At 35.8% G+C, this 25093-nt stretch overlaps 1 protein-coding gene across 1 annotated transcript; it reads right to left on the bottom strand.

Moving 5' to 3' along the window:
• Positions 1-1313: 1313 nt before the first annotated feature.
• Positions 1314-24785, bottom strand: FBXO33 (F-box protein 33). The gene is made up of 4 exons (XM_016138584.2): positions 23853-24785; positions 6062-6172; positions 4803-5488; positions 1314-3417 (listed from the first exon to the last, which is right to left on the bottom strand). Exons 1-4 carry the CDS (start codon positions 24449-24451, stop codon positions 3146-3148), a joined length of 1668 nt encoding a protein of 555 aa, XP_015994070.2. The 5' UTR covers positions 24452-24785; the 3' UTR covers positions 1314-3145.
• Between the last annotated feature and the right edge of the window lie 308 nt (positions 24786-25093).

Here is a 25093-nt window from a genome sequence, read left to right as displayed (position 1 = left end):
GCAATATTAGATTTTAAGAGGTTATCATTTGAAACATTTGACAAGATTTTATTTGAAAGTTCTATGCAAATTTAATATTTTCCCCAATCTGCATTTTTCTCAATTATGAGATTTTTTTTGGCTCCACTTCCTTCCAGTTTATACCAGTTTGCTGTACAATATTTTCTATTTGTGTCAGGATATGAAAAATGTTGGGATGTTAGGAAGCAGCGATATAGACAATGTGGTATGTTCACTGGGTTTTCATTAGCACCATTGTACTGACTTCATAATCAAGTCTGATTCATGCTATAAGCCCCAAGCAATTTAGTTTGATTCTGCATGTTCAACCATAACCATATTGTCCTTCCCGCCCCCTGCTCCACCAAATACCTAACTTTTTAATTCCTAGACTGGTAGGAGAAATGGGAAAGTAATTTTTAGATATATATATATTTCATATAGTTTAGTAACCTATGTTTTAAAAATATTTAATACATTTGTTTAACGATGATCTTGTACATATCTATAAGCTGTTAGGCTAACAAAGGTTAAAATTTTCAATGAAGAATCAGTTTTAGATAATCAAGTCCAATCTCTCATTTCGCAGGACACTGAAGCTCAAGGAAGAGTGTGATCATGTAGCATTAGAGTCAGAGTGTATAGTAGAAAACAGATGTCGAGACTCTCAGTTTAGTGCCTTACTATACCAACCTTCCCTGGAATGCTTCTCATATATATAAATGGATTTCTTTTTCATACAATTTTGGTATTTTAAATGCATAAACATGTTTATTTTTTCAAAATTAGATGTGTCTAATGAGGAAGCAGTAGGTAGGATGACAGTTCTTTGTGAACACCAGATTATTCCAAGATGAGGCAGTGCCTAGAAGAGTCAGTGTCTAGAATGATTAAGGGAAGATGAAAGAAGGAAAAGAAGCCATTTTTCTTTCTCATAAATGAGAGTTATTTGTCTCAACAACCGAGAATGGAGACGGCAAAGCCAAACTAAAGCAATGTAGGGGTTTATGAACTATTTAGTACTGGCACACTTCAGTATTTTTGTATCCATCATAGGAATTTTAAACAATAATAAGTTCTTAGAGTCTATAAATTAAGTTTTACTTTATCAATAAAGTATTCTAAATGATTAATACACTTGGATTTTGTGCTAACCAGTCTATTGTTTGCTTTTAAGCTTGTATTTTGCCAAAGCGAGTTAAAAAAAATTAAAGCTCTTCAAACTATTTAGCCTGACTTTTTATGATACATTCTCAAATTTAAGCTTTGCTGCCTAGATGACAATAAGAGCTAACATATGATTATACACAACATAAGGATTATTGCAGTTTATTTAACACTAAAAGTTTTCATGCTTCATATACAATAAAATATATTTCAATGATCACTTTTTAATGCTTTATTCATTGATTAAAAGAATATACATTTAACATAAACCATATAACATCAGTCATCAGGTCAAACATTCAGCTGGTTTCCTTACAGTTTCTGTCAGGAGTTATTTTATCTGATCACATCTATAAGATAAAATCTCACCACATCTGGCATTTACACACACTGTGCCAGTGGATTCACACTACTGATGTACATATAAAATCCGCATGGTATGTGCTCACTGGAGACAAAACAGTGCACACCTGTCAAAAGGTCATTTTAATATAAGATGGTAAAACCATTTGTAAAACACATATAAACTTTTTCCATAAATAGAATCATATCTGGACATCTGTTGCATAAATTGTGTTTCCAAAGCTTACAATAGAGCAGCCAGGTCTCAGCACTGCTGGGCACCCACGTTGGCTACTTACTTTATTATTGCAGACTGTCCTTTAACATTAAATGCACAACATTCGTACCACTTAAAACTGGGGTCAGGTGGAAGTCTCACAGAGACCACGTCTGTACCGCGGTTGCCCTGAAACAGTTAAATCGGCTTTTAAAGCCTCTCAGATATAACAAGGTTTTAAAACATACTTCATGGAATGTTCTTCATGTATCATAGCAGCTCATACCTGTGATAGAACAAGCTTTCAGTTTTTCCTTTCTTCCTTTACATTCACTATTCACAGTGAAACAGGTGCATGGTTTTTTTTTTCTTTTTTTTTTTTTTCAGAGTTCTGAGGTTGCTGACTGAGCCACAGCACAGCTGTGTACCACAGGTCGAAATTCGACCTTAAATATTACAATCTAGCAGTATCTGGCTGGCCAGAGTGGGCCGGCCCCTGCCAGCATGTGGGCACTTCTTCAGTAAAGTCTATTCTTTGGCAGCTGACACGCGCGCTGACAGAGAAAAATCCAGTGACTTGTTGCTAGGGATTTCACGACTAATGTTTGTTTGCAAGTATATGTGTTTATGACTCTGTTTTTCGATTTTCTTTTAGGAGGTTTTACCCTGGAATATAGTTTTCTTCCTCCACTATTTGAAATCTGGGCTAAAAAGCTAACTTGAATGTATAATGTAACTGATGAATAAAATTATGTCAGATATAGTATTAAAAAATCCAACAATCTGAGTATTTATGTTTATGTAAATGCATTAAAAAAAAAGGGTTAAGCAATGTTCTAACTAACCTAGTACTATACAAAATTCAGAATAGGAATTGGTGATATCAATTTTATATATGTAATGAAAGTTAAAGTCTTGGCTTTTCTGTTCAAGATAACTCATTTAAGATATTATCCTCGCTTCCATTTCAAATGAAAATTAATGAAATGCTATTAGAAAGTGTGAATGCAGTGCATTGCATACAAATCCACCAGGCTATGGATATATATCTATATATGTATAAAAATATTTTGGCTCCTGAGTTCTGAACTCTGACACACAAAGAATAAAAACATCAAAAAGGCAGAGTAACTCAGTGAAAAATAAAGTTAGCCAGCAACCTCAGACATCCTTCGGGTGTATATTCTTAAGGTTTGGTAACAAGTCCATTAACCGTGAAAACCCTATACATTGTCACTCTGAACTTCTAAACCAATACCAGACTACGTTCTTTGATCAAGAAGTAGAATATACATATATAATTCTATGAAGCTAATACTGATTACACACAGCACAATGGGATTAATTCACACTACTGAAAAAAACATAATAGGACCCTACTTGCATATGTAACCACAGGAATTGTACATTTAAAAAAAGCTAAATGTCTTCGCTGAAGCTTTGCATCTCTCTGTAAAAATGACGATTTGGTTCAGTGAAGACACTGAGTGATTCGATGTCCATGACTGCGTGCCAAGGTTGACCCAGGCCCAGGGATACCTGCTCAATAAGGTTATGCACTGGATCCACATCCTGGTCAGCCAGTTCACCTTGGTCAAAATCAATGCTTTCTTCAGTGACTTCAAGTACTTTTAAATCAGAGCCACGAAGACGAGCAATGGCAATGAGGTTGTGTGCCCACACTGTGTAACCTTAAAAATAAGCAAAAGATAAGCACTGTCATTCTCTTGTATTTTTATTTTGTCTATTTGTTAAACTAGTTTTTCCACAAATTTGTATCTCAATTACAGCTTCAGTCCTTTTCCTTGCCAGAAAAAAAAAAAAACCCAGAAGTTTGATATTGTCTCCAAGAACATCACTATGGTTAGTGAACTGGAAAGTTCTGTAACCCCTTTCTGATATTACAGCATTTAGTGAAACCAAAGACATTTAAAGTATACTTTTATAGCTTTGGATAGTAATGTATCATAAAGAACAAATTGAAAATTTCATATATGTGTATCCAATAACAATCCATAGTAAATTGGTATTTTTCATTAGTGAAAAATAATTCATGATCCAAAGTTATAAAGTGACACCTTAAACTTTAAAGATAAATTGTTAATTCTCAGTAGCAAATACATAAAATATGGAACAGTCATGAGAATGATATATACTAACTTCAGAATAATAACTACCTCTGGGAAGGAATAAAGGAATGGAGAGGGTTTAGCTGTATGTAACATCTTATTTCTTAAAAGAAAAAAAAACTTTAAAAAGACTAGGTTAAATTAATTTTTGAATAACATGACATTTCTTTATCCTACACAAAATCCTCATTGTATTATTAACTTGATAATTGGTCTATTCTTTGCTACTACCAGTGCTGGCTGACCAAATTATAAAGCAAAACTTGAAAAGCAAGACACGAATGTGAGCTAAAAAGTAATTTCAAAAACAATGTAACAGAGCTAATAGAGTTTCAGATGTTCATAGAGACTTTCTGTTTTATATCTTGTAAATGTCTTATAAGTACCAAAAAAGGAAGTAAAATGTTCTTTTAATTTGTCAAAATTGCAACTCTCTCCAAATGAGCATAGTTCACATTAAGGTGAAAGGCCCTAGTATGAAATAAGCATATGCCCAATCTATGGAGCCAGCATTTAAAAAAAAAGTCATATAAATTAATACAATGAAACCTAAAATTTAGGATATGAGACGGCGAACATGAAAGAAATCATATTTTCTCTTCCTTCTGTGTTAAGAGATCTGTGATTAGAGGAAATATGTCTACTGTAGGTAAATACATATGTTTCTTTAGATAAATTCATGTCAAATGTCATTTTTTGGGAAATGCCATCAATCACGTGGTGGAAGAAAAAAGTAACAGAGAACTCCAAGAACTCTTGGGGTAGAAATACGACTTTCCATTTTTAAGTGGTATATCTTATAAACATTATATTCAAGCATAAACATTTGCATATAAATTTGTAATAAGATTTCTTGAAACTATAAGTGCCAGTGCTATCTTTTTATTAGCATAAAATGTTTTAGGTTTCATATTAATATCAGATTACAGTGAATAAAAATCACCTACCGTGAATTGCCAGGAGAGAGAGCTTTGTGCACCTCCATGCTAATAAAACCAACGGATCTTCGTTTCGGTTGTCACTAAGATCTGGAAAACCAGACGTGTCAATCACATCATTCATTAATATAAAATGAGTGAGGAACTTGTCATACTGCCTGGATATAAGATCAACAATAGCCCCTGAAACACAAGTGATGTAGCTATCAAAATGAATCCTCTCTAGTGGTATACTGGGTTTCAGAATCTTTAACATATCTTCACTCTTGATATCAAAAGCCATTATATAGACCCGAAGGCTGGTGCTTTTCCGTGACAAGGCTTTCCAATGCTCATCATTTGGCATGTTGTCCAGAGACTTGTGCATCACGGAAACATTGTGGACCAGGAGAGACAGTCGCTGCAAAGGCACATGGTTGTTATCGGTTAAGACTCTTGCCATCTCAGCTGTAAAATCACAGAAATCCAGGGCAAGTGAGCGCAGATTCACAAATCGCTCCAGTTCCACTGCAGTGATAAGGGTGCTGTTACCAGGAATATTGTTGTCCAGTAAACTCAGGTGCTCCATGGTGTTGGCAATAGAGTTTGAGAGAGATGACAGTGATGTTGGGGTTACTATTTCCAGCATAAACCCACAGGATAGCCATTTCAGTTGCCTACTATTACTCAGTATTTCTTCAAACAGCTGCTGAATTCTGTAAGGAAAGCACATGCCACAACAATCCTGTTAACAATTTAGCTTTAATCTTTTAACATTGACTTTTGAAAATAGGCAATGAAATGGCATGCATGCAATGCTGAGATCCATTTTTTCTCAGCTAATTTCTATCCAATGCACATTATTATCATAAATATGATTAAAATTCACATTAAAATACAATAAGATATGAAACATATATATTCAACAGATAGCTGTACCATAAACATAATAGAAACATGTTCTCCATCCAAAGAAAGCAGCATTTTACACCAGGATGGTAGAAAAGACTGATGATATACCATTTGTGTTCTAACAAAGGCAAGTACGGACATAATAGTTTTAAAAAGCAATTAATTACCCAGAAAATTCTTTGATTTATCTTAAAGATTTGTGACACAGAATGGCATAGACTGATCACTGTACTTCATGGTTAAGACATTTCAAGGACATGTTCTTTTTAGAAAAAAAAAAAATTATTCTTCTGATTGTATCTTACAATTTCTCAGGAAAAAAAAAAACGTAAAATTATTACTAACATAAGCCCTTTTCCATATACTATATAACTTACTGCTTAATTTTTTTGCCATCAGGGTCCACCTTGCTGAGGTATGTATTTGACAAATTTCCTTGCTGTTGTAGAATGCTTATGTCTCCAAAAAGGCTAAATTTCTGAAGGTTCCTATTAAAAAATAATTTAAAATGATTATCTAAATAATACATGAAAATATAAATATTAAAAATAAAAATACTCAGAAGGAATATTTGAGAAAAGTTTTTACCTTATAACTCAGTTAGAATTAAGTACTTTCAGATTGCTTTTCACATACAATGACAAGTAACATGATGCAGAAGAAACAGCATAAACTTTAAAGAATGAGGACTGAATGAGGACTGGGGGAAATAATTATTGCAGAAACTCGGTATTTTAATGATCACGGATAAGTCTGTTCATATCTCTGAGGACTAAATTCTTTATCAGTAATAATATCTACCTTAAAGGGTTTAGAGATGAACAGATAACAAGTGACATATGAAAGAGCTGTGTAAGCTAAGCTTTACATAGATGTTAATTATAATATAAAAATTTCCCAAAGCAGTTAACTTTGTCCTATGTGTTAAATGCTTAAGGGCGGGGTATCTTCTCATTGAGAAATTTTATTTGACTAAAATCTAGAGAACCTTCCGCAGTTTTATGATCAAGTGTATAGTTTATAATCAAGAGAAGTAAAAAGCAATATAAAAATCAGTTTGAGATAACTTTTGTTACAAAACACATACTTTTCTAATATTAAAATTCTAAAGTAGGAGAAAACTAAAAATTGGATAGATAAAAAAGGTTAAATGCCAATAATAACCTATTAGAGATACCACTTATAAAAGATCAAGTGCATATTATAATGGGGTATTTGACACTGTGTAAGTCAGAAAATGTTTCTCTAAATAAAGATTAAAAGGGGACCTTAAAGATACAGGGGAGTTAACCAGGAGGAGGAGGGTAAGGAGAGAGCTTTACAGGAAAAAGGAAAAGCATGTGTAGGGCCCCTGAAGTTGCAGGGAGCTTCAAGAGTGAGCTTGAGACACTGAAAGGAATCCAGAGTAGAAAGAATGAATATAAAATAAAATGAGAATGTAGAGCTAAAGTTCTATGATAAATAAAAAATTTTGGTTTTTGCCTTCAAAACAAGAGCCCCAAAATGGTTTTAAGCAGAGAATAACATTAAATTTGTGTCTGGAAACTGCTGTAGCATTACAGCTACCTGGAAGGAGTCAAAGTGAGGAGACCAGTTAAGAGGGTATTTTAGTAACAGAGATGAGAGATAACGGTAGCTTGAACTGGGTTTTTGGTGGTAGAGGTGAAGAAAATGAACAGTTTAAAAGCTGTATTTAGGAGTTAAAATGGACAGGAAGGGTTGCTGGATTAGCTACAGGGAATGAGGGAGACAATAGTTAAGAACAAGTCCTAAATTTTCTGAGTTGTGGAACTGCATAGAAGGTAGGGCTTTTCATTGAGACAGGGAGTCTTAGAAATGGGTTAGAAATTAATTAGGGCTTTTTGGGGGGATGGGAGTGGTGGTGAAGTAAAAGAATATTTAGATTATGAACTCTACTTTGCATATATTAAACTTGAGGTGACTTTAAGACAGTCAAGTTAATATGTTAAGTAGGCAATTCCAGGTCTGGAGCTGAGCAGTCATCTGGATGGATGACAACTGAAGTCTTGAATGGGGGCAATGGGGCTTTGGGTAAGAGTATAAATGAGAAGAAAAGCAGGCAAAAAGTTGTGAGAAACTTCAATACTTAATTTAGGTAAGCATGAAGCTGCAAAGAAGAGGTCAGGAGTTTGAGAAAAATCAGCAGTTTGGAAATCAAAGAAACCAAGGGATAACTTTCACAAAGAATAAAGCGATCAATGGCAGCATCAAATACTACTGTGAGGCCCTTTGGCTTAGCAGTATGGTGAACAGAACAGAAGTCGTTTTGTGGTGTGATAAGAGGTAAGAATGGATGTGAGGAAGAACAGTGGATACAGACAAATCTTAAAAAAAATTTTGCTGTGAAAAGGAGAGATGGAAGGACTTGAGAATATATAAAAGCCTCCAGTTGAGAGGCAGAGAAAAATGAGTGCAAATAGCTCCTAATTAGGAGGACAGGGGAAGGATGAAGGACCTTCCATACCAGATAGTAAAGCATACTATACAGCCACAGCATCAAAATCAGTAACGATATCAGTAAAACAGGAAGATAAATCAATGGGCTAGAACAAACAGCCAAAAAATATTGTTACGTGAGTTTAGTAAATGATAAAGAAGGTATTACAAATCAACAGAGAAGGTAAAGGAATATTTAATGAGACAAGTGATTAGCAGTTTCAGATGAAAATTAAATTAGAGCCAATTTTGACTCAACAGACCAAAACAATTTGCAGATATTATTACATATTAAAAAAAAATCAAATCAAGGTAGAACTGGTATGAAAGTGCAATAAATTTTTATCTAATTTCTGAGGGATAAGACTTTCTAAGCTTAGAAATAACAGAATAAATCAGAAATAAAATTTTGACTATACAAAAATGAAAAATTTGATATTCAATAGCACACTTCATTAAAAAGAACAAAATAACATAGTGAGAAAAACATTTGTAACAAATCTTAGTTATCTTTTATATATAAAAGAACTCCACGTAAATCAAAAGCTAAAACATTAAGAATCCAACTGGCAAATGGGAAAAGGTTTACATAAAACAGCCAGTGTAGATCATGTCAAAGAAAACATTAGAATTACGAATAGAAATAATCTAAGGTTTTTTTTTTTCCTTGTAAATCTAGTTAATTTCCATGTGGCTACCAGAAAAACTGTATTCTTAAAAATATTTCAAGGGATGATATCAACTTAAAAGAAGCATTTTTCTCCATTTTAATAAAAGGATATAAAATTGTTCTTGAGAGGATGGCTGCCATATCAAACTCTAAAGGAAATATTACTCTATGTAACTATGATTGCTTTTGAAGTATTTTCCCTTTTCTTTTTTCTAAAGTTGCCACTATATTTATGAATTATAGAGAGATTATGTGCTTCTAATAATCTCTTCTAGAAAGAATGATAAATTTAAAGACTTCTAAATGAATGAATATTTATATTTGGAGAATGAGTTTTCACATAAAGTAGAAAAAAGGTATCACATTCAATTTCTAATAATATTCAAAGGAGGGTCCTATATAAGTCATACAATCTCAATATTTTTTCCCTTTCAATCCAGCTTCCATTAGTTACTAGTCCATGTTCTTACAGTATTAAAAGATATATGAGAAATTTTTACTTCTTCCACAAAGGATTGAACAGCCATGAGAACTACCCTCCCACTGTAAACAACTAGAAAACTGGACAAAACCTATGAAACAACTGTTTTCAGATACTGGACAATAAACAATATAGGACTGTGATTTGCTGAAAGATGGAAAAAAAATGAGATGAGCACCATCATTGTCTCAGATAATGGCCTAGAGTTTCCATTCTACATCACAGGATGGGGATACCCAAACAAGGTCCAGTGGTCTAAGTTGAGGAGAAGAGATTTTGGGGAATCCAAAATGGTTAGAATTTGCAGGGCAGAGTATCAGAGACAAGGGAGCTGCACAGAGAGCTCTACCAATTTGCAGAAGGGTTTGTCAGGACATTATTCCAGTCATTCGCTGAGTAATGATGTGCACATGTGTGAGGTGAAACTGTACAAGGCTGGATAAAGAACTACTAGGAAGTAGTAGAGCACACACAGTGCTGGGAAGAGTTTATGTTCCCACCAGCCAGAGTTAGATCTTGTAATAGAGGGACATCGGGTAGAGTTCTCAGAAAAACCATGCCTTATTAGAGATTAGTTAGCCCTAGACAAAGGGTATTCTGGATCTATCTTCCTAACAAAGCCTAAAGGCAAAGTTCAAAGACTCAAATTAATTATACATAAATTAACTATGTGTCAGATCAAAGCCCAATACTCTTTAAGGAATAATGATAATTAAAAAATACAGGACTCAATAATGTAAAAATAACAATGTCTGGCATCCAAAATGACCAGACATAAGAAGGAAAAATGACTCTGAACTAATTCTAAGGAATCTAAAAAAAGCTACTAGAATGAATAAGTTAGTTTTTTGTAAGGTCACAGGATACAAGGTCAATATGTAAATATCAACTATTCTATACACTAACAATTAATATTTAGAAATTGAAATTTAAAAACAGTACTATTTATAATAACATCAAAAATATGAAATTCTGAGGAATAAATCTAACAAAAGCACAGGTCCTACAAAACATTGTTAAGAGAAATCAAAAAAGACCTAGAGAAATGGATAAATATACTGTTTATTGGAAGACTGAATATTGTTGTCATGTCAAATTATCAATAGATTCAACATAATCCAGCATGCCTTTTCTAAAATTTATAAGAAAAAGCAAATGAGTTAGAAGAGCCAAAACAATTTTGAAAAGCACAAAGTTAGATTATGTACACTGACTTCAAGACTTGAACGAACAGATTATAAACAGGTGGTACTGGCTTGAACAGACACAGAGCAGTGGAACAGAGCAGAGAATCCAGACTAGACCCATGCATGTATCGTCACTGTATCCACATGTTTCATTTTGTATAAGATAAAGACATATAAAATGAAAATCAGCACATTTGACAAATTTGGAACATCAATCCAATGTAAAAAGGATAGTCTTTAAAATGGTGGGAGGACAACTGGATACCTAGCTCACACAATCCAGAAAAATTAATTTGAAATGGATCATAAACCTAAACTTAACAGCTAAAACTACAATACTGCTTAAGAAAACATAGGAGAAAAATATTGCGATTTTGGGTTAGGCACATACTTTATTTATGCCTACAGCACCTGGTCTTCCAAGGTTGTCTCCTATCCAAGTACTAACCAGGGCCAGCACTGCTTAGCTTCCGAGATCAGACATCGTGCTTGTTCAGGGTGGCATGCCCATAGACCATGGACCGTGGCTCCACTGTGGCGCAAACCCAGGACCATCTGCATGTAAAGCAGAAGTGCTAACCGCTACAGTATGGAACCATGTCCGGCAAATACTTTTTAGATAGGACACAAAAAGCATGTCATTAAAAAAATTGATAAACTGGTTTTCATTAAAATTAACGCCTTATGATTTTGAAAAAATAGTTAAGAAAATGAAAAGGCAAGCAACATACTAAAGAAAATATTTGTAGAACATAAATCTAATTTAGCAAAATCTGTATTCAAAATATATAATGAAAGTCTCACAACTTAAGACAAAGCAGCCAGTGAAAATATGGGCAAAAGATTTGGGCGCTGTATCATGGAAGATATACAAAAGGCAAATAACACATGGAAAAAACTTCACTCTGATTATTCATTAGGAAAATGCAAATTAAAACCTCAATGAGATATCACTCTCACACAATAGAATGTCTAAAATTAAAATTAAAGTCTGATAATATTGTGTTGTCAAGGATGTAGAGCAACTAGAACTTTTATACTCCTTGCTGGGAATGTAGCCTTTTCAACTGACTTTTTTCACTTAGTAATATGCATGTTTCCTCCATGTCTTTTCATGGCTTGATAGCTCACTTTTTTTCTAGTGCTAACTCTTGGCAATCACTGAACTTTTTATTGTTTCCATAGTTTTGCCTTTTCCAGATGTCATGTAGTTGGAATGGTACAGTATTTAGCCTTTTCAGATTGGCTTCTTTCACTCAGTGATATGCTTTCAAGGTTCTTCCTTGTCTTTACCTGGCTTGATAACTCATTTCTTAACACTGAATAGTATTGCATTGTTTGGATGTACCACAAATTATTTATCCATTCAAAATGTGAAGAACATTTTGGTTGTTTTTAATTTTGGCAATTAAGAATAAAGCTGCTATAAACATCTGTGTGCAGGGTTTTGTGTGGGCAAAAAAGTTTTCAACTCCTTTGGGTAAACATCGAGGAGCATTTTTGGATCATATGGAGTAGAGTTAGTTTTGTAAGAAACCGCCAAATTGTCTTTCAAAATGGCTGCACCATTTTGCATTCACACCAGCAATAAATTAGAATTCTGTTGGTCCACATCTTTGCTAGCACTTGGTGGTGTCTGTATTTTAGATTTTGGCCGTTCTAATAGGTGTATTGTGCTGTCTCACTGTTGTTTTATTTTGCATCTCTAATGACATATGATGTGGAGTATCTTCTCGAATGCTTACTTGCCATCTATATACCTTCTTTGATGAGAGGTCTGTTCATCTTTGGCCCACTTTTTAAAGAGGGTTTTTGAATATTTTATTTAATAGTCCTTTATCATATTTGTCCTTTGCAAATATTTTCTTCCAGTCTGTGGCTTCTCTTATTTCTTAACAGTGTCCTTCAGAACTGGAATTTTCAATTTTAATTAAGTCTAGCTGATCATTTCTTTTTTTCGTGGATTGTGCCTTTGGTGTTGTATCTAAAAAAGTCATCACCAAACTCTAGATTATCTAGATTTCCTTCTATGTTATTTATCTTCTAGGAGTTTTATAGTTCTGTGTTTTCATTTAGGTGATTCAATTTGAGTTAATTTTTGTGAAGGGTGTAAAGTCAGTGTCTAGATTAACTTTTCCCCACGTGGACCTCCTGTTGTCCCAAAACTATTTGCTGAAATGACTAACATTTCTCCATTGTATTGCCTTTGCTCCTTCGTCAAAAATCAGTTGACTATATTTATGTAGGTCTATTTCTAGGCTCTTTATTCTGTTCCACCTATTTGTCTATTCTTTAGCCAATACCACACTGTCTTAATTATTATGGCTTTACTGTAACTCTTGAAGTCAGGTGGTGTTTGTCTTCTGACTTTATTGCTCTCCTTCAATATTATGTTGGTTATTCTGAATCTTTTGCTTCTCTCTCCTTATGAACTTTAAAATCAGTTGTCATATATGCATGAATATACATACACATGCATATAGTATATACATACAACGATATATATATATATATATCATTCAAATTTCTTCCTTTACCATGTTTATATGTATAATACATTACTGTCAGTAACATTTCTCTACAAATGATTTACGACATAAGTTGGGGGGAAAGGGGAAGACATGCCTTCTAAGTGAGATTTATTGCCTTATAGGGATCACAGAAATGAAACACTGGGTGTAAGATGGGGAGAGGGAATTAACTGGATTAGTGTGATCATTTTGCAACATATTCAAGTATTGAATCATTATGTTATACACCTGAAATATGTTATCTGTCAATTATATACCTCAACTTAGAAAATCCCACAAAATTACAACAAAAATAAACAAAAAGATGAAGGGGAGGGGAAATTGATAGATTATTTATGCAAATTCTGTTTAGTTTTCCTTGATGACCAGGATATTAAAAACATATGAGCAGATTACAGATACTTTGGGTCTGTAGGGGCCTTAAAGTGCTCAAAGTAACTGAAAGTCTAAAAAGTGCTCAAAGTAACTGAAAGTCTAAAAATGGTGTAAAAAATTAACGTTTACTTTAAATACTGTATAATCAATATACATATTACCATGATACAATTTTTAAATGACTTCATTTTTTTTAGAGCAGTTTTAGGTTTACAATAAAACTGAGAGGAAGGCACAGAGATTTCTTACTCCCTACCCACTTATGTACACCTCCTCTCCGCTATTATCAACATTACTAACCAGAATGATACATTTATTATCAAGTATAAACCTACAATGATACATCATAATCACCTGAAGTCCATGATTTACCTTATGGTACATTCTGTGGATCTGGACCAATGTATAATGACATATATCCATCATTACAATATCACACAGTTTTTCACTGCCCTAAAAATCCTCTATGCTCTGCCTATCATCTCTCTTGCCTCCCCATCTCTGGCAACCACTGATCTTTTTGTTGTCTCCATATTTTGTTTTTCATAGTATCTCATATAGTTGAAATAATACGGTATGTGTAGCCTTTTCAGATTTCCTTCTTTCATCTGGTAATATACATTTAAGGTTCTTCCATATCTTTTTATGGATTCATAGCTCTTTTCTTTTTAGTACTGAATAGTAATCCCACTGGCTGGATGTACCAAAGTTAACATACCCATTAACCTGCTTAAAGACATCTTGGTTGTTTCCAATTCTGGCAATTATGACTAACGCTGCTATAAAAGTCTGCAAGCAGGTTTTGGTGAGGATATACATTTTCATCTTCTTTGGATAAATACCAAGGGCCATGATTGATAGATTGTATTATAAGAATATGTTTAGTTTTATAAGAAACTGCCAAATTATTTTCCACAGTGACTGCACCATTTTGCTATTCCTTCTAGCAATGAATGAGAGTTCCTGTTGATCCATATCTTTGTCAGCAGTTGGTGGTGTCAGCGGTCTGGATTTTGACATTTCTAGCAGGTGAGTATGCATAATAGGATTTTTGATGATGTGAAAAAATGCACAAGATATAATATTAATGGAAAACCACACACAAATTATTACTCCTATTTTGCAAAAGAACACATCAAATTTTACCAGTGATTATCTCTGGTGAACTTTTTACTTTATTTTTTCTGTATTTTTAAGATACTGTATTTTTACAAACACATACTTCTTGGCAATTCAGAAAAGACATTTAAAGTAGCTTTAGATAACTTTTCACCTTTATAAGAACTTAATTCACATTAAAACTATTTAAAATTTAATGACCTGCATATTAGTAAAATTTAATAATTTAATATGAGAAGACTCTATAAAAAATTTATTTTACTTCTAGCTACACAATAGTTTTAAATACCACAGCAATGTTAGAAACAGGCCACTCAAGGGCAATTTAACAAAAATTCTATTTGCATGCATAGAATGGTAATAATCTTGTTACAGTAGAACCAATAATACACGCACAAACTCTCCTTACAAATATAGTCACAGACATATTTTAAACTGGAATGATTTGTGGCATCATCCAACTCAACAATTTCTCTTTATAGATGAGGAAACTGAAGTGACTTGTCTAAGACTGCAATACTAGTTAGAGCAGAGCTAGGCAGAAAATCTGGGTTCCAACTCCCACTTAGTTCATGTTGTTTCTTATAATTAAAACATGTCCTTGACTCTAGTGGTTTTATTAAGTGTTACTGGAAAAATTATAAATGCCATGTTTTAGAGTAGTATATGACAGACATTTGTGGGGAAAAAAATTTAGGTACTTATTTTTCTACTCAAAATGAAATTTTATTAAGTGATATAGAAAACAATTTGCTTTAAAGCTTAGGAAAAAACACTGGCAACTCAAGGGCAACTTTCAGATACATCATGTTGAAATGAGATTACAGGTCCTAGGGTAAAGCCAAAGAAACTGCATATAGCCCCCAGGTAGCTCATTATTATTTCAGATGATAAAAATGGGGCTGAAAAGAACATCTAGGCAACAACACTAGAACAGAACTAACTGAACCACGGCAATAAACAGATGTCTCATTTTGAGGCCAGGAGACTATACTAGTAACAAAGGAATTGTGCCACATAATCCCTTTTTTTCAAAAGATGAATTCTGTGACCTGAGTTTTATTTACTTTATTCATTCACTGTTGAATAAGCATGTGAACTAAGGAAGCAAACAGGGTTCTTTCCTGCATAATGTCCACAACAAGCAATTGCTCAAAAGACATGTAACATTACAGTTGGTTAGAAAGTTTTTCTTTCATCTTAATTCTTCAAATTAATTTAGCTCTGTTCCTATGGTAATAGTAATAGGATACAATCTTCTTACTAGTCCCTTTGTAAATCCTAAAATGTGTTGTGAAAGAACATAAAATCATAAAGTGTTTGATAATCAATCTTTCTAAAACATGCAAAAAGCCATACTATTGCCAGAAGAGAATGAATTTTAACTTAATTGAATTCTTTTTAAATCCTATTTTAAAAAGTCATGAGTTCCAGATCCAGAGCTAAATCTGATCATTAAGCAATTACAACTTAGAAACTTAGCCTACAGACTGCCCTCTTACTCTTTGCTCATTTATTAAAATATGCATTGTGCACCAACGATGCGAAGAGCTATGGCAGCTACATTTCAAGTGTACGTGAGTTTAGACTCTTGGAATGGAAATAAAGGTTTTAAAAAGACTCATTTAAAGAAAATCTGGTGAGACTAAGGAATTATTAATAACTTTGTTAAGTGTATTAATGGCACTGTGGTATAAATAAAAATGTCCATAATTTTCAGAGCTTTACACTGAAGTGTGGTAGTATAAAATAACATCAGGATCCTGGATTTGTTTTAAAACACTTCAGTAAATATAAAAAAAGCAAATGTGGAAAAATCCTTAAATTATTAAATCTGTTCATTGTGTCCAGTTTTGTGTTTGCAAATTTCATTAACAAGGTAGCAAACAAGGTGGTCATTTCTCTAATTGTGTAACTGGCAAGTTTATTCAACTACTCTGTGACTCAAGTTTCACCATCTGTAAAACGGGTAATAATGGTGCCTACATCATACAGTTGTTGAATACTCTGTTTCTCTGGGAAAACTAGCATAGGATTTTAAGGGCTGTCAGGAACACACCTACTCAGCTCTGTCATACTGGCAATATGACTAGGATTTACAGAGCCTGTGATCCTAGTGGTGATTCTAATATGACTTTTGTTTGGAGAGGGTGTGTAGCTTGAGAAGGTGGGTCTAAAACTACAGAAGATCAAAGTCTTTTGCCTCAATTCAGTACCTTTCTTCTTTGCCTTGGATCGAAATTTCCTTTTGAGGTTTCTATGAGTGAGATTCATTTTTGAAGTTATTAGCAACATATGAATAACAAACCAGGTTAAAATGTAGCTCAACTGTGGCCTCCTCCTTTTTCCTTGCCCACTTGAAAAGATGTAATAGAAGAAGAGTACACATGATGAGCGTCTGGGAAGAAAACAGATTTACCTGGGCCTAGTGGTATGGTATAGCTAATGAGACCAATGATTTGGGGGCAAAAAAAAGGACGAGTCCTTGTGCAGAGTACCACCTGCTTCTTTCTTTCCACTTAGTCCTACCATCTTGAACCCATAGTTCATATGAGGGCAATGCTTAGGCAAATTCCAAGCAGTAACAGACATGCCCGAAGTAGGAAAGTGAAAGAGGAGAAAAGTGGGAAAGGAAAATTCCAATTGATTGCAGGAAGTTTCTGGGGGCAATTCAATAAACTGATTCAAATTTATGTAAAACCTATACGAACAGAGCAGTGCTTCAAGTACTTGGTGGTAAAGGAGCTAAATACCAAAGATCTGCTGTTTTCAGAAAATAAAACTGTGGCCAAATCCTTTCTTTCTTTCTTTTTTTTTTTTAAAGAGCACAAATCACTAACACCAAAAGAAAACAAAATGAACAAAAACAGCCAAAGGAAAAATAGTTTTAGATATATTTAGATATATTTACAATTAAAAGGACATTGTAATTTTAGCTGAACAATTTTATCTAATCTTTTATACTTATGTTGTACTTCTAAAAGGCCTCCAGATAAAAATATAATCATACTAGTCATTACTTCTACTGCGCCCACCCTGTTCCATGCCATCATCATCTCTTGCCTGGATTAATACAACAGTCTCCTTACCCAGCTCACTGCTTCTACCCTTGTGTCTTGCTGCAAATTATTCTCAACACAATGGCTAGAATGTTCTTTCGAAATATTAGATCATGTCACTTCTCAACTCAGAATCCTTTCATGGCTCCTCACTACACTTAGAGTAAAAGTTAAAAAGTCCTTACAAGAGCCTAGTAAGTGCCTATGGATTTCCACATCACCTTCCTCCTTACCTGGCTGACCTCTTCTACATCTTGTTTTTGGAGATGTATTAAGATTTCTCTGTGAATTACGCAATCACCACTATTTTTTATAGCCTTTTATAAAAATCTACATGTATAGATTCTTGGAAAACAATCTTAACTACCTATGAATCTAAGACATACTACTCAAGGACTAATGTGGAGGGCTGAAAACCTTTCATCTTTTTATGGCATTTCTGTTGGACTGTTTAGCACAACTGAGGACCCAAAGGCTTCTGATGTTTTGGTTATGATGACCTTTTTCTCCCTTCTGTGGTTCAGAATTGGGGAACTTTATCTGTGGCAGTAACTTTAGTGTTTCCTTTCATTTCGAAAGGTCCAAAATTATTTCTTTGATCTAACAGTATCATCACTGGCAAAACACAGCCTGAAATTAGAGTCAATACAGCTAAGTCTAATTACCTATGAAAAGGGAATACATAAAAACTTGCTTAAAAAGATGCTCTTAAAATAAAAAGATGCTCTTAAAAAAATTAAAGCCTTTCATAATGCTGTAAAGTAGCTTATAAAACACATTTAATTTTTCCTTTTTCTAAACCGATAAAAGCTAAAATAATCTACCTCACTGCATAAAATGCTTTCAGGTTAATTCTATTTTTGTTTAGTTCATGTTCAATATTAAGTGTGTTTATATCCACATAACACTTTTTGATAACATATTTCCTCTTCTCGCAAATGCTAATGAATGACCACAGCTAAATCAAACAAACAAAAAAAAAACAAACTCTTTAGAGAAATGTTCTCCAACAGAACTTCCTGCTATGATGGGAATGCTCTATTCTATGCTGTCCAATATGGTAGTTACTAGCAACATATGGCTATGGAGCACTTGAAATGTGGCTAGTGTGACTAACTAAAGCTTTAATCTTACTTACTTAAAACTGAAATAGTTATATGTGGCTAGTGGTTACCATACTGGACAGCACAGTTTTAGAGACCAGAAATGTCATTAGCTTATTGTAGTTTTTATTCCTTCGATTTTGATTAGGATTCTTGAACTATAAGCTATTTCCCTGAATTTGCTTTACAAATTCACTTACTCAATTACCATCACAGAATTATTATCCTTCTCAAATCCCAGAGATTACATAAAAAAGATTATTTAAAATAAGGTTGACATCTGAAGCTATTAAACATGCTATTAAAAGATAATTTTAACAGTACTAAGAACAAAAAAACTGAGTCTTACAGAGAAATGATGAAAAATATTTGATTATTCCTTTTATCTGCATTCAAGCGGTAAGTCCTCTTGGCTCTACTTCCAAAACACATTAAAAATCCATCCACTCTTCTTCATCTCCATCGTCTCCATCATCTCTTGCCTAGATTATTGCAAGAGCTTCCCAGCCGGCCTCCCTGCTTTCTCTTTTGCTCCCTCCTGTAATTCACTCATTACACAGAACCAGAGTAATTGTCTTAAAATGCAAATTAGTTCCTATTACTCTTGCCCTTAAAAGTTTTTCAATGACTTCTATTCTTAGAATATAGTCTAAATTTCATTCCCAAATCCACATAACCTACCCCATTCCTTCCTCCCTCTACATCTTAGAGCTCATCATTGTACTACTCTTACCCTCAATCGCATGGTCCTGGCATACTTTCTTACTGCTCCAACAATCAAAATTTGTCTGTCCTAAGACCTTAGTGCTTACTGTTTTTTATGCTTGTAATGCTATTTGCTCAGATCTTAAGATGTGTAATTCTTCATCATTAATTGCTGCAGCTCAAAAGTCTTTTCCCCAGGTTTTCCCTCACCACTCTATTTAATATTGCCACCTAGTCACTATTACATAGTCCTCTTTTATTTTCACAACCTAAATAAATTTTCTTTCATTTGTTTACTTGTTTCTGTCTGTCTCTTCCTTTAGAATGTTGACTCCATGGGAATGGGGAGGCTGTCTTCACTGTTTCGCATAGTAGGATCTCAATATTTAGAGGGGAAAAAAAACCATTTTTTTTTTTTTTTAACTATCATCTTAGGTCCTATATACATCGGTCAAGTTGGGTGAACTAACACATTAAAATGGAAATAATTTAATCACACTGCTCAAAAGCTGCTGGGCAGCTTCATTTAACACGGGAAAAAAATTTTACTCTGACAATCTTTAGTTGAGTTTTACTTCCCATCCTCCATCTATCAGTTCCAGATCATTGTTAAGAATGTATGTATGGACTAGAAAGTGCCCTAATTCCTCTCAGCAACACTCCCAGGCTAGAGTCTCCATCCTTCTCAATGAACTTGAAGTAGTTCTGTGGAACCACTTTAATTTGTCAATTTTAAGGAGTCTGTTGTGTCTGTATCATCTCATCTCTCTTCTGTACAGGTGGTTGCCTATACAGAGTAGACTGGTCAGAGTCCCTATATATTTTAAGCAAATAAAATATAATAGCAAATAAAAGTAAGCTTTACAAATTGAACTATTATTATATATATTTATTACACTATGATGGGGAAAAAATATTTCAAGAAAAACAAGGCCTAGGGGTTTTGGTGATAATACCTTCAAGGCATTTCCTATCATTTTAGATAGTAATGTGAAATGTCCAAAAACACTTAAATCGATTTTAAGATGCATTTTTAAATGGCCTTATCAGTTACTGAGTCTTGGTAGACTGATGTTGAGAAAATAATACAAAGGTAAGACTACCCTTTACCAGACATGTCAAATCACCTAGACCAAATCTAAGAATTATTAATAGACCTTCTACCACTAAGAGTATATAAGCTGGCATGAAATGGTTACATCTCAGAGATGTAACCCAGAATTTTAGAAGGAAAGTCAACTTATATAAAACCTCTCTTTATCTACTATAGTATCCATCTTAAAAAAAAAAAATTACTATCCCAACCTAGGATTTCACCTAAAAAAAAACTTATGTAAAAGCATAAACCAGATGATGACAATGTACTTTTGCCTACTGTTTAAGAATAAGCGTTTTTAAGAACTGAGTCTATTAGCTATTATCAAAAATCTTATAGCCCATGACCTCTCATTTTTCCTAAGGAGTTTGAAATACAGTATTTAAATACACAGTACTTGACTTGACGAGCAAATTAAATTCTAAAAATGCATATCTGAATTTCTTGTTTTGAACTTCTAAGTACAATTTCTTATAGGGCAACTGCAGAATAAATTCACCCTACTTAACTTATAATACAGTTGAATGAGTACATACTGTATTTCTGTTCTTGCTGTTCGTCAAGAAGGCAGGTATCCTAGTCACCTGTAAAGAAGGGAGCTCTGAAAACTGGGAGACTGTGTTTTACCCTCTGAGAGGCATTTTTGTATTTCTCTGATTCTCATCAGTTGTTCCTAACATCTAAGATATCAGTAAGATGGCTATACTACATGCGCATATGAAGCCTGGATATCAAGCAAAACAAAATGCCAAGTATCCTCTCAGAACAGTACCCTTGAAAAGTTCCCATAATTCCAGGTTATAGTTTCAGTTCTTTTCCTAAGGTACATGAAAATAACTGGAACACAGCAAAATAAGAGGCTGAATTATAGGAACTATATAAAGAATTCAGCAGAAGGCCGAGAAGCATAAAGCTTGTGACCTGGTAGGTTTCATACTCCCCTTTTCTAATTATAAAAATTGCAGAAATTATAAAACTACTGTAAATTTAAAATGGAAATGTAAAATAAAAGTCAAATGTTCATTCTTCTCATTAGTAATTAAATTGTTTTTCGAAAACCAAAAAACACTAAATGAAGTTGTTTTGGATCTTCACTGAATCTCACTCTGCAGTGAAAGTGATTATGGAAGGAAATAATAGAATTTACCCAAGTTACCAAATGAACAACTTGGTTTAAAACATTTTCAGACTTGTTGAAATTTCATGAAAACTTGTTCCATTTATGTTTTTAACATTCATATTAATACTTCCAATATTACTAGAGTATCTCAGGACATTCCCAAACTAAAGATGAAATTAACTTATTTCCAAACCCATAAAGATAATTTCAAAAAATGCTTTGAAATATCATTAGTAGAAATAATACATGTAAACACACTACACTTTAATTTTAGACAATGAATATGCTATCAAAGCAGCATAATAAGCAGCACCATCCTTACAGTAAATGACAAAAAAACCTTAAAAGCAGAATGATAGTGTATTGTATCTCTATAGAAGTGATAGCTGACTCAGAAGGACAGGCATGAGGTGGCCTTAAAAACAGGTAGACTGGATGCTAATAAAAATGTAAGGTATACTTTTATTATACCTCAATTATACCTTAATAAAGTTGAAAAAAAGTGGTAGGGGAGTGAGGGAAAGAAAAATTAAACAAAGAGAAAATATGGTATACCACTATTTTGCCTACATAAAGTTATCCATCCATTCAACCAACCAATCAGTTATTGAAACACTTAAAAGTTACTGTGCAAGACTTGTCTAAGACCAAAGGCATGCATTTTTTTGGGTGATTGTTTAGAGTGCAATCGGATCTCAGAACAGAAAAATCTATTTGGAACTTGCTGAATTCACCCCTACTCTTGGCCTCATCTGTCTAAGTGCTTACTGACTGAATCATTTCAACTTCTGGGTCAGGTGGTCCTCTAGCCATACATAAAACTCTGACAGAGTCTCCAACTTGATCAAGACAACTTATAGCTTCAAAATACCTCTCTTGCTACATAAAATTGAAGTAAGGAAATGGAATGGTTTGGTGTGCAAAACTAGGGAAATACACAGGCCACTGGAATATTGAAACCATGCTCCAGATACAACTTGGAGCTTTATGCTTATCTCCAGCCCTTTTGATTTAGACACAGAATTTAAGGGGAAACACATACACACACACAGCTTAGCACTGAACCAGGACTTTCTCTTGACCCTGAACATAATGCATGATGTTCAACATGCTGTATTCATTGCAAAAGGAAGGACACTGCTCTTGGAGAAAAACAATGCTGGATGACAATGTGCACATCATTTGACCCTATAAAGTGTCAGTTTCCTTTATATAATTCACAGGGTCATTGAAAAAATCAAGTAAAATAGCATATGTAAGAGTACTTGTAAATTGTTAAACTATTATTATTACTATATACGTTGTTCCTTTTCGACCCTTTGAACTTTCTTCCAACTCACGGTTAAATTCTAAGGTTTTAGAATCTCCAGATGCCGAATTCAAAATTAATACGCTTTTGGAGAGGGTAATTGAGAAATAAAGGGAAATATTGATTAGAATAATCTGTCAGAACATAGCAAGTTAGTTCCAGAATTACAGTAAAATCGTGTTGCAAAAACAGGACAGTTATGTGCTTCTCCTTTGCAGACCATCGGGCCAGTTCGCCCAATACAGGCAACCACCATGCTGTATTGTGCTACTTTTAGGTGAATCACTGAAGACAAACTGAGTCCCAAGGTGCCAGGGGCGGGACTTCCAACCCCGATGATCAGGCTCTTCCTTAATCCCTAGGTTTAACAATCACTCCTCCTACTCTTTGTGCCTGGCAGTTAATCAAAACTATTTCCGGAAAGAAAATGGCTGTCAAAGATTTCTTTTAGGCAGAGTCTTGTAACTATGAGACTCCAGTAGCATACCTACTCCTTCTCTCCCCGCCCTCCATGAACTATCTATTTTGAAAGAGCAGGTTCAAAGTCAGAAAAACCAAATCATGTTTTGCTTCTCCCAAGACTCACAGGCCTCACCGTCCAAGCTTCAGCTTTCCCATCTGTAAAATGAGGAACGACGGCGTCTGTCAGCTCCATAGCACCGCTACTAAAAGGATGAATGAGACATTGCCTGAAAGGCGCCAGGAGTGATGTCTAATAAACATCAAGTACATCACTGTTTATAAATTATGATGATTCCCGTTATGCCCTCCTGCCTCAAGGAAATCGTCGGGTTAGAAGTGACACCCCCGGTCACTGAAAAATGCAACGCTGAAGGAGGCCAGGCGTATCCGCTCTGAATCTATTTCGGGGTGAGAGGAAGGAGGCGACTCTGAGCCCTGAGAGAGAGGGGGGAGGGGGAAAAGAAGGGTGGATGGAGAGGCTAAGACGAGCCTACCTGTTGTTCCGGATGCTGACCAGCACGCACAGCACCAGCTCCAAGTAGGTGCGCAGCACTTCCAGCCAACGGGTTGAGAGCTGCACGGCCTCGACTTCTTCTCCGCCAGTCCCGGGATCCGCGCCGCCTCCGTCGCCCGGGCCGCCGCCTCCGCTCAGGTAATTCTCGGCGGCGAACTCAACGCGCAGCTCTCGCACGAACCAGCCGCACTTGCGCATGAGGAATTCGAGCCGAGGCTGCTCCGCGGGTGAAACCCGGAGGCAGATGCGGAGCTGGGGCCAGAGAGCCGGGTAGAAGAGGCACTCACGCCAGTGCGAGCAGGAGGCCGAAGCCCGCAGCCGGTCGGGCGCAGGCAGGAAGGAGAAGATGTGCACGATCAGCTCGCTGGGCAGCGACGCGGCGCCCGCCGCCTGCCCGCACAGAGCCATCCGGCCCCGCCGCCGGCTGCCGGCTCCCGGCCGCCCCTGCAGTCCCCGGAGCAGCCCCCGCAGCCGTCGCAGCCGCAGCCGCTGCCGCCGCCGCCGCGCCGCCCGGGCGGCCCCGGCTCGGGTTCGAGCTCCCGGCGGTCGGGGCTGCGGCACTGACAAGAACAACAACATCAATGACAAGGAAGAAGGGGGCGGAACCGTCGTGGGTCTCGGCGGAACCAAGTGCAGCACGAGTTGCGGATAGGGGGAAAGGCCTCTGCTGGGGCGGCCTCCGGATAGCCGGCCTCTGGCCTCTCAAACTCTACTCACGCGCATCCGAGGCCTGCCCACTAAGTAGCTTCAAAACCGTCGCCTGTACTGTTTTAAGGACCCGGAAGCGGCAGGATTTATTGTAAGAAAACGACGGCCCTCCCCGCGTCTGGAGGCGGAGGCAGAGCAGTGGTAGGAGCTCAGTTTGACGTCGCTGGTGGTGGGAGGAGTCCGGCGCGGATGGGAGCGACTTCCGGAAGAGGGAAGCGCCCGGTTGCCGGTAGGAAAAGGGAGGTGCGGCACGTGACCCCTGACGCATGCAGGCCGGCCTGGCGGGGCGGGAAGCCCCGGTGGTGCTCGCTCTGGGCGCCCCCTTGCGTTTCACAGCGGCTGCTGAGTCCAGTCAATTGTGTAAGTCGGTTAATTTAGGCGTTCAGGCGGTAGAAGTCGCAGAACTCGGGTTAGTGCTAGGTGTCGTGACGCTTCTCTTTCTTCATTTCTCAGTTGTTGGGCCGAAGACTCAGCCAAAGTACCAGCATTCAGGGACTTTCTCAGCCGTCCCAC

This window comes from Rousettus aegyptiacus, unplaced genomic scaffold, assembly GCF_014176215.1.
Source record: "Rousettus aegyptiacus isolate mRouAeg1 unplaced genomic scaffold, mRouAeg1.p scaffold_m13_p_3, whole genome shotgun sequence".
NCBI classification, from domain to species: domain Eukaryota; kingdom Metazoa; phylum Chordata; class Mammalia; order Chiroptera; family Pteropodidae; genus Rousettus; species Rousettus aegyptiacus.
The sequence above is the reverse complement of the archived record's forward strand: the minus strand, read 5'-3'. Positions and strand labels throughout refer to the sequence as shown.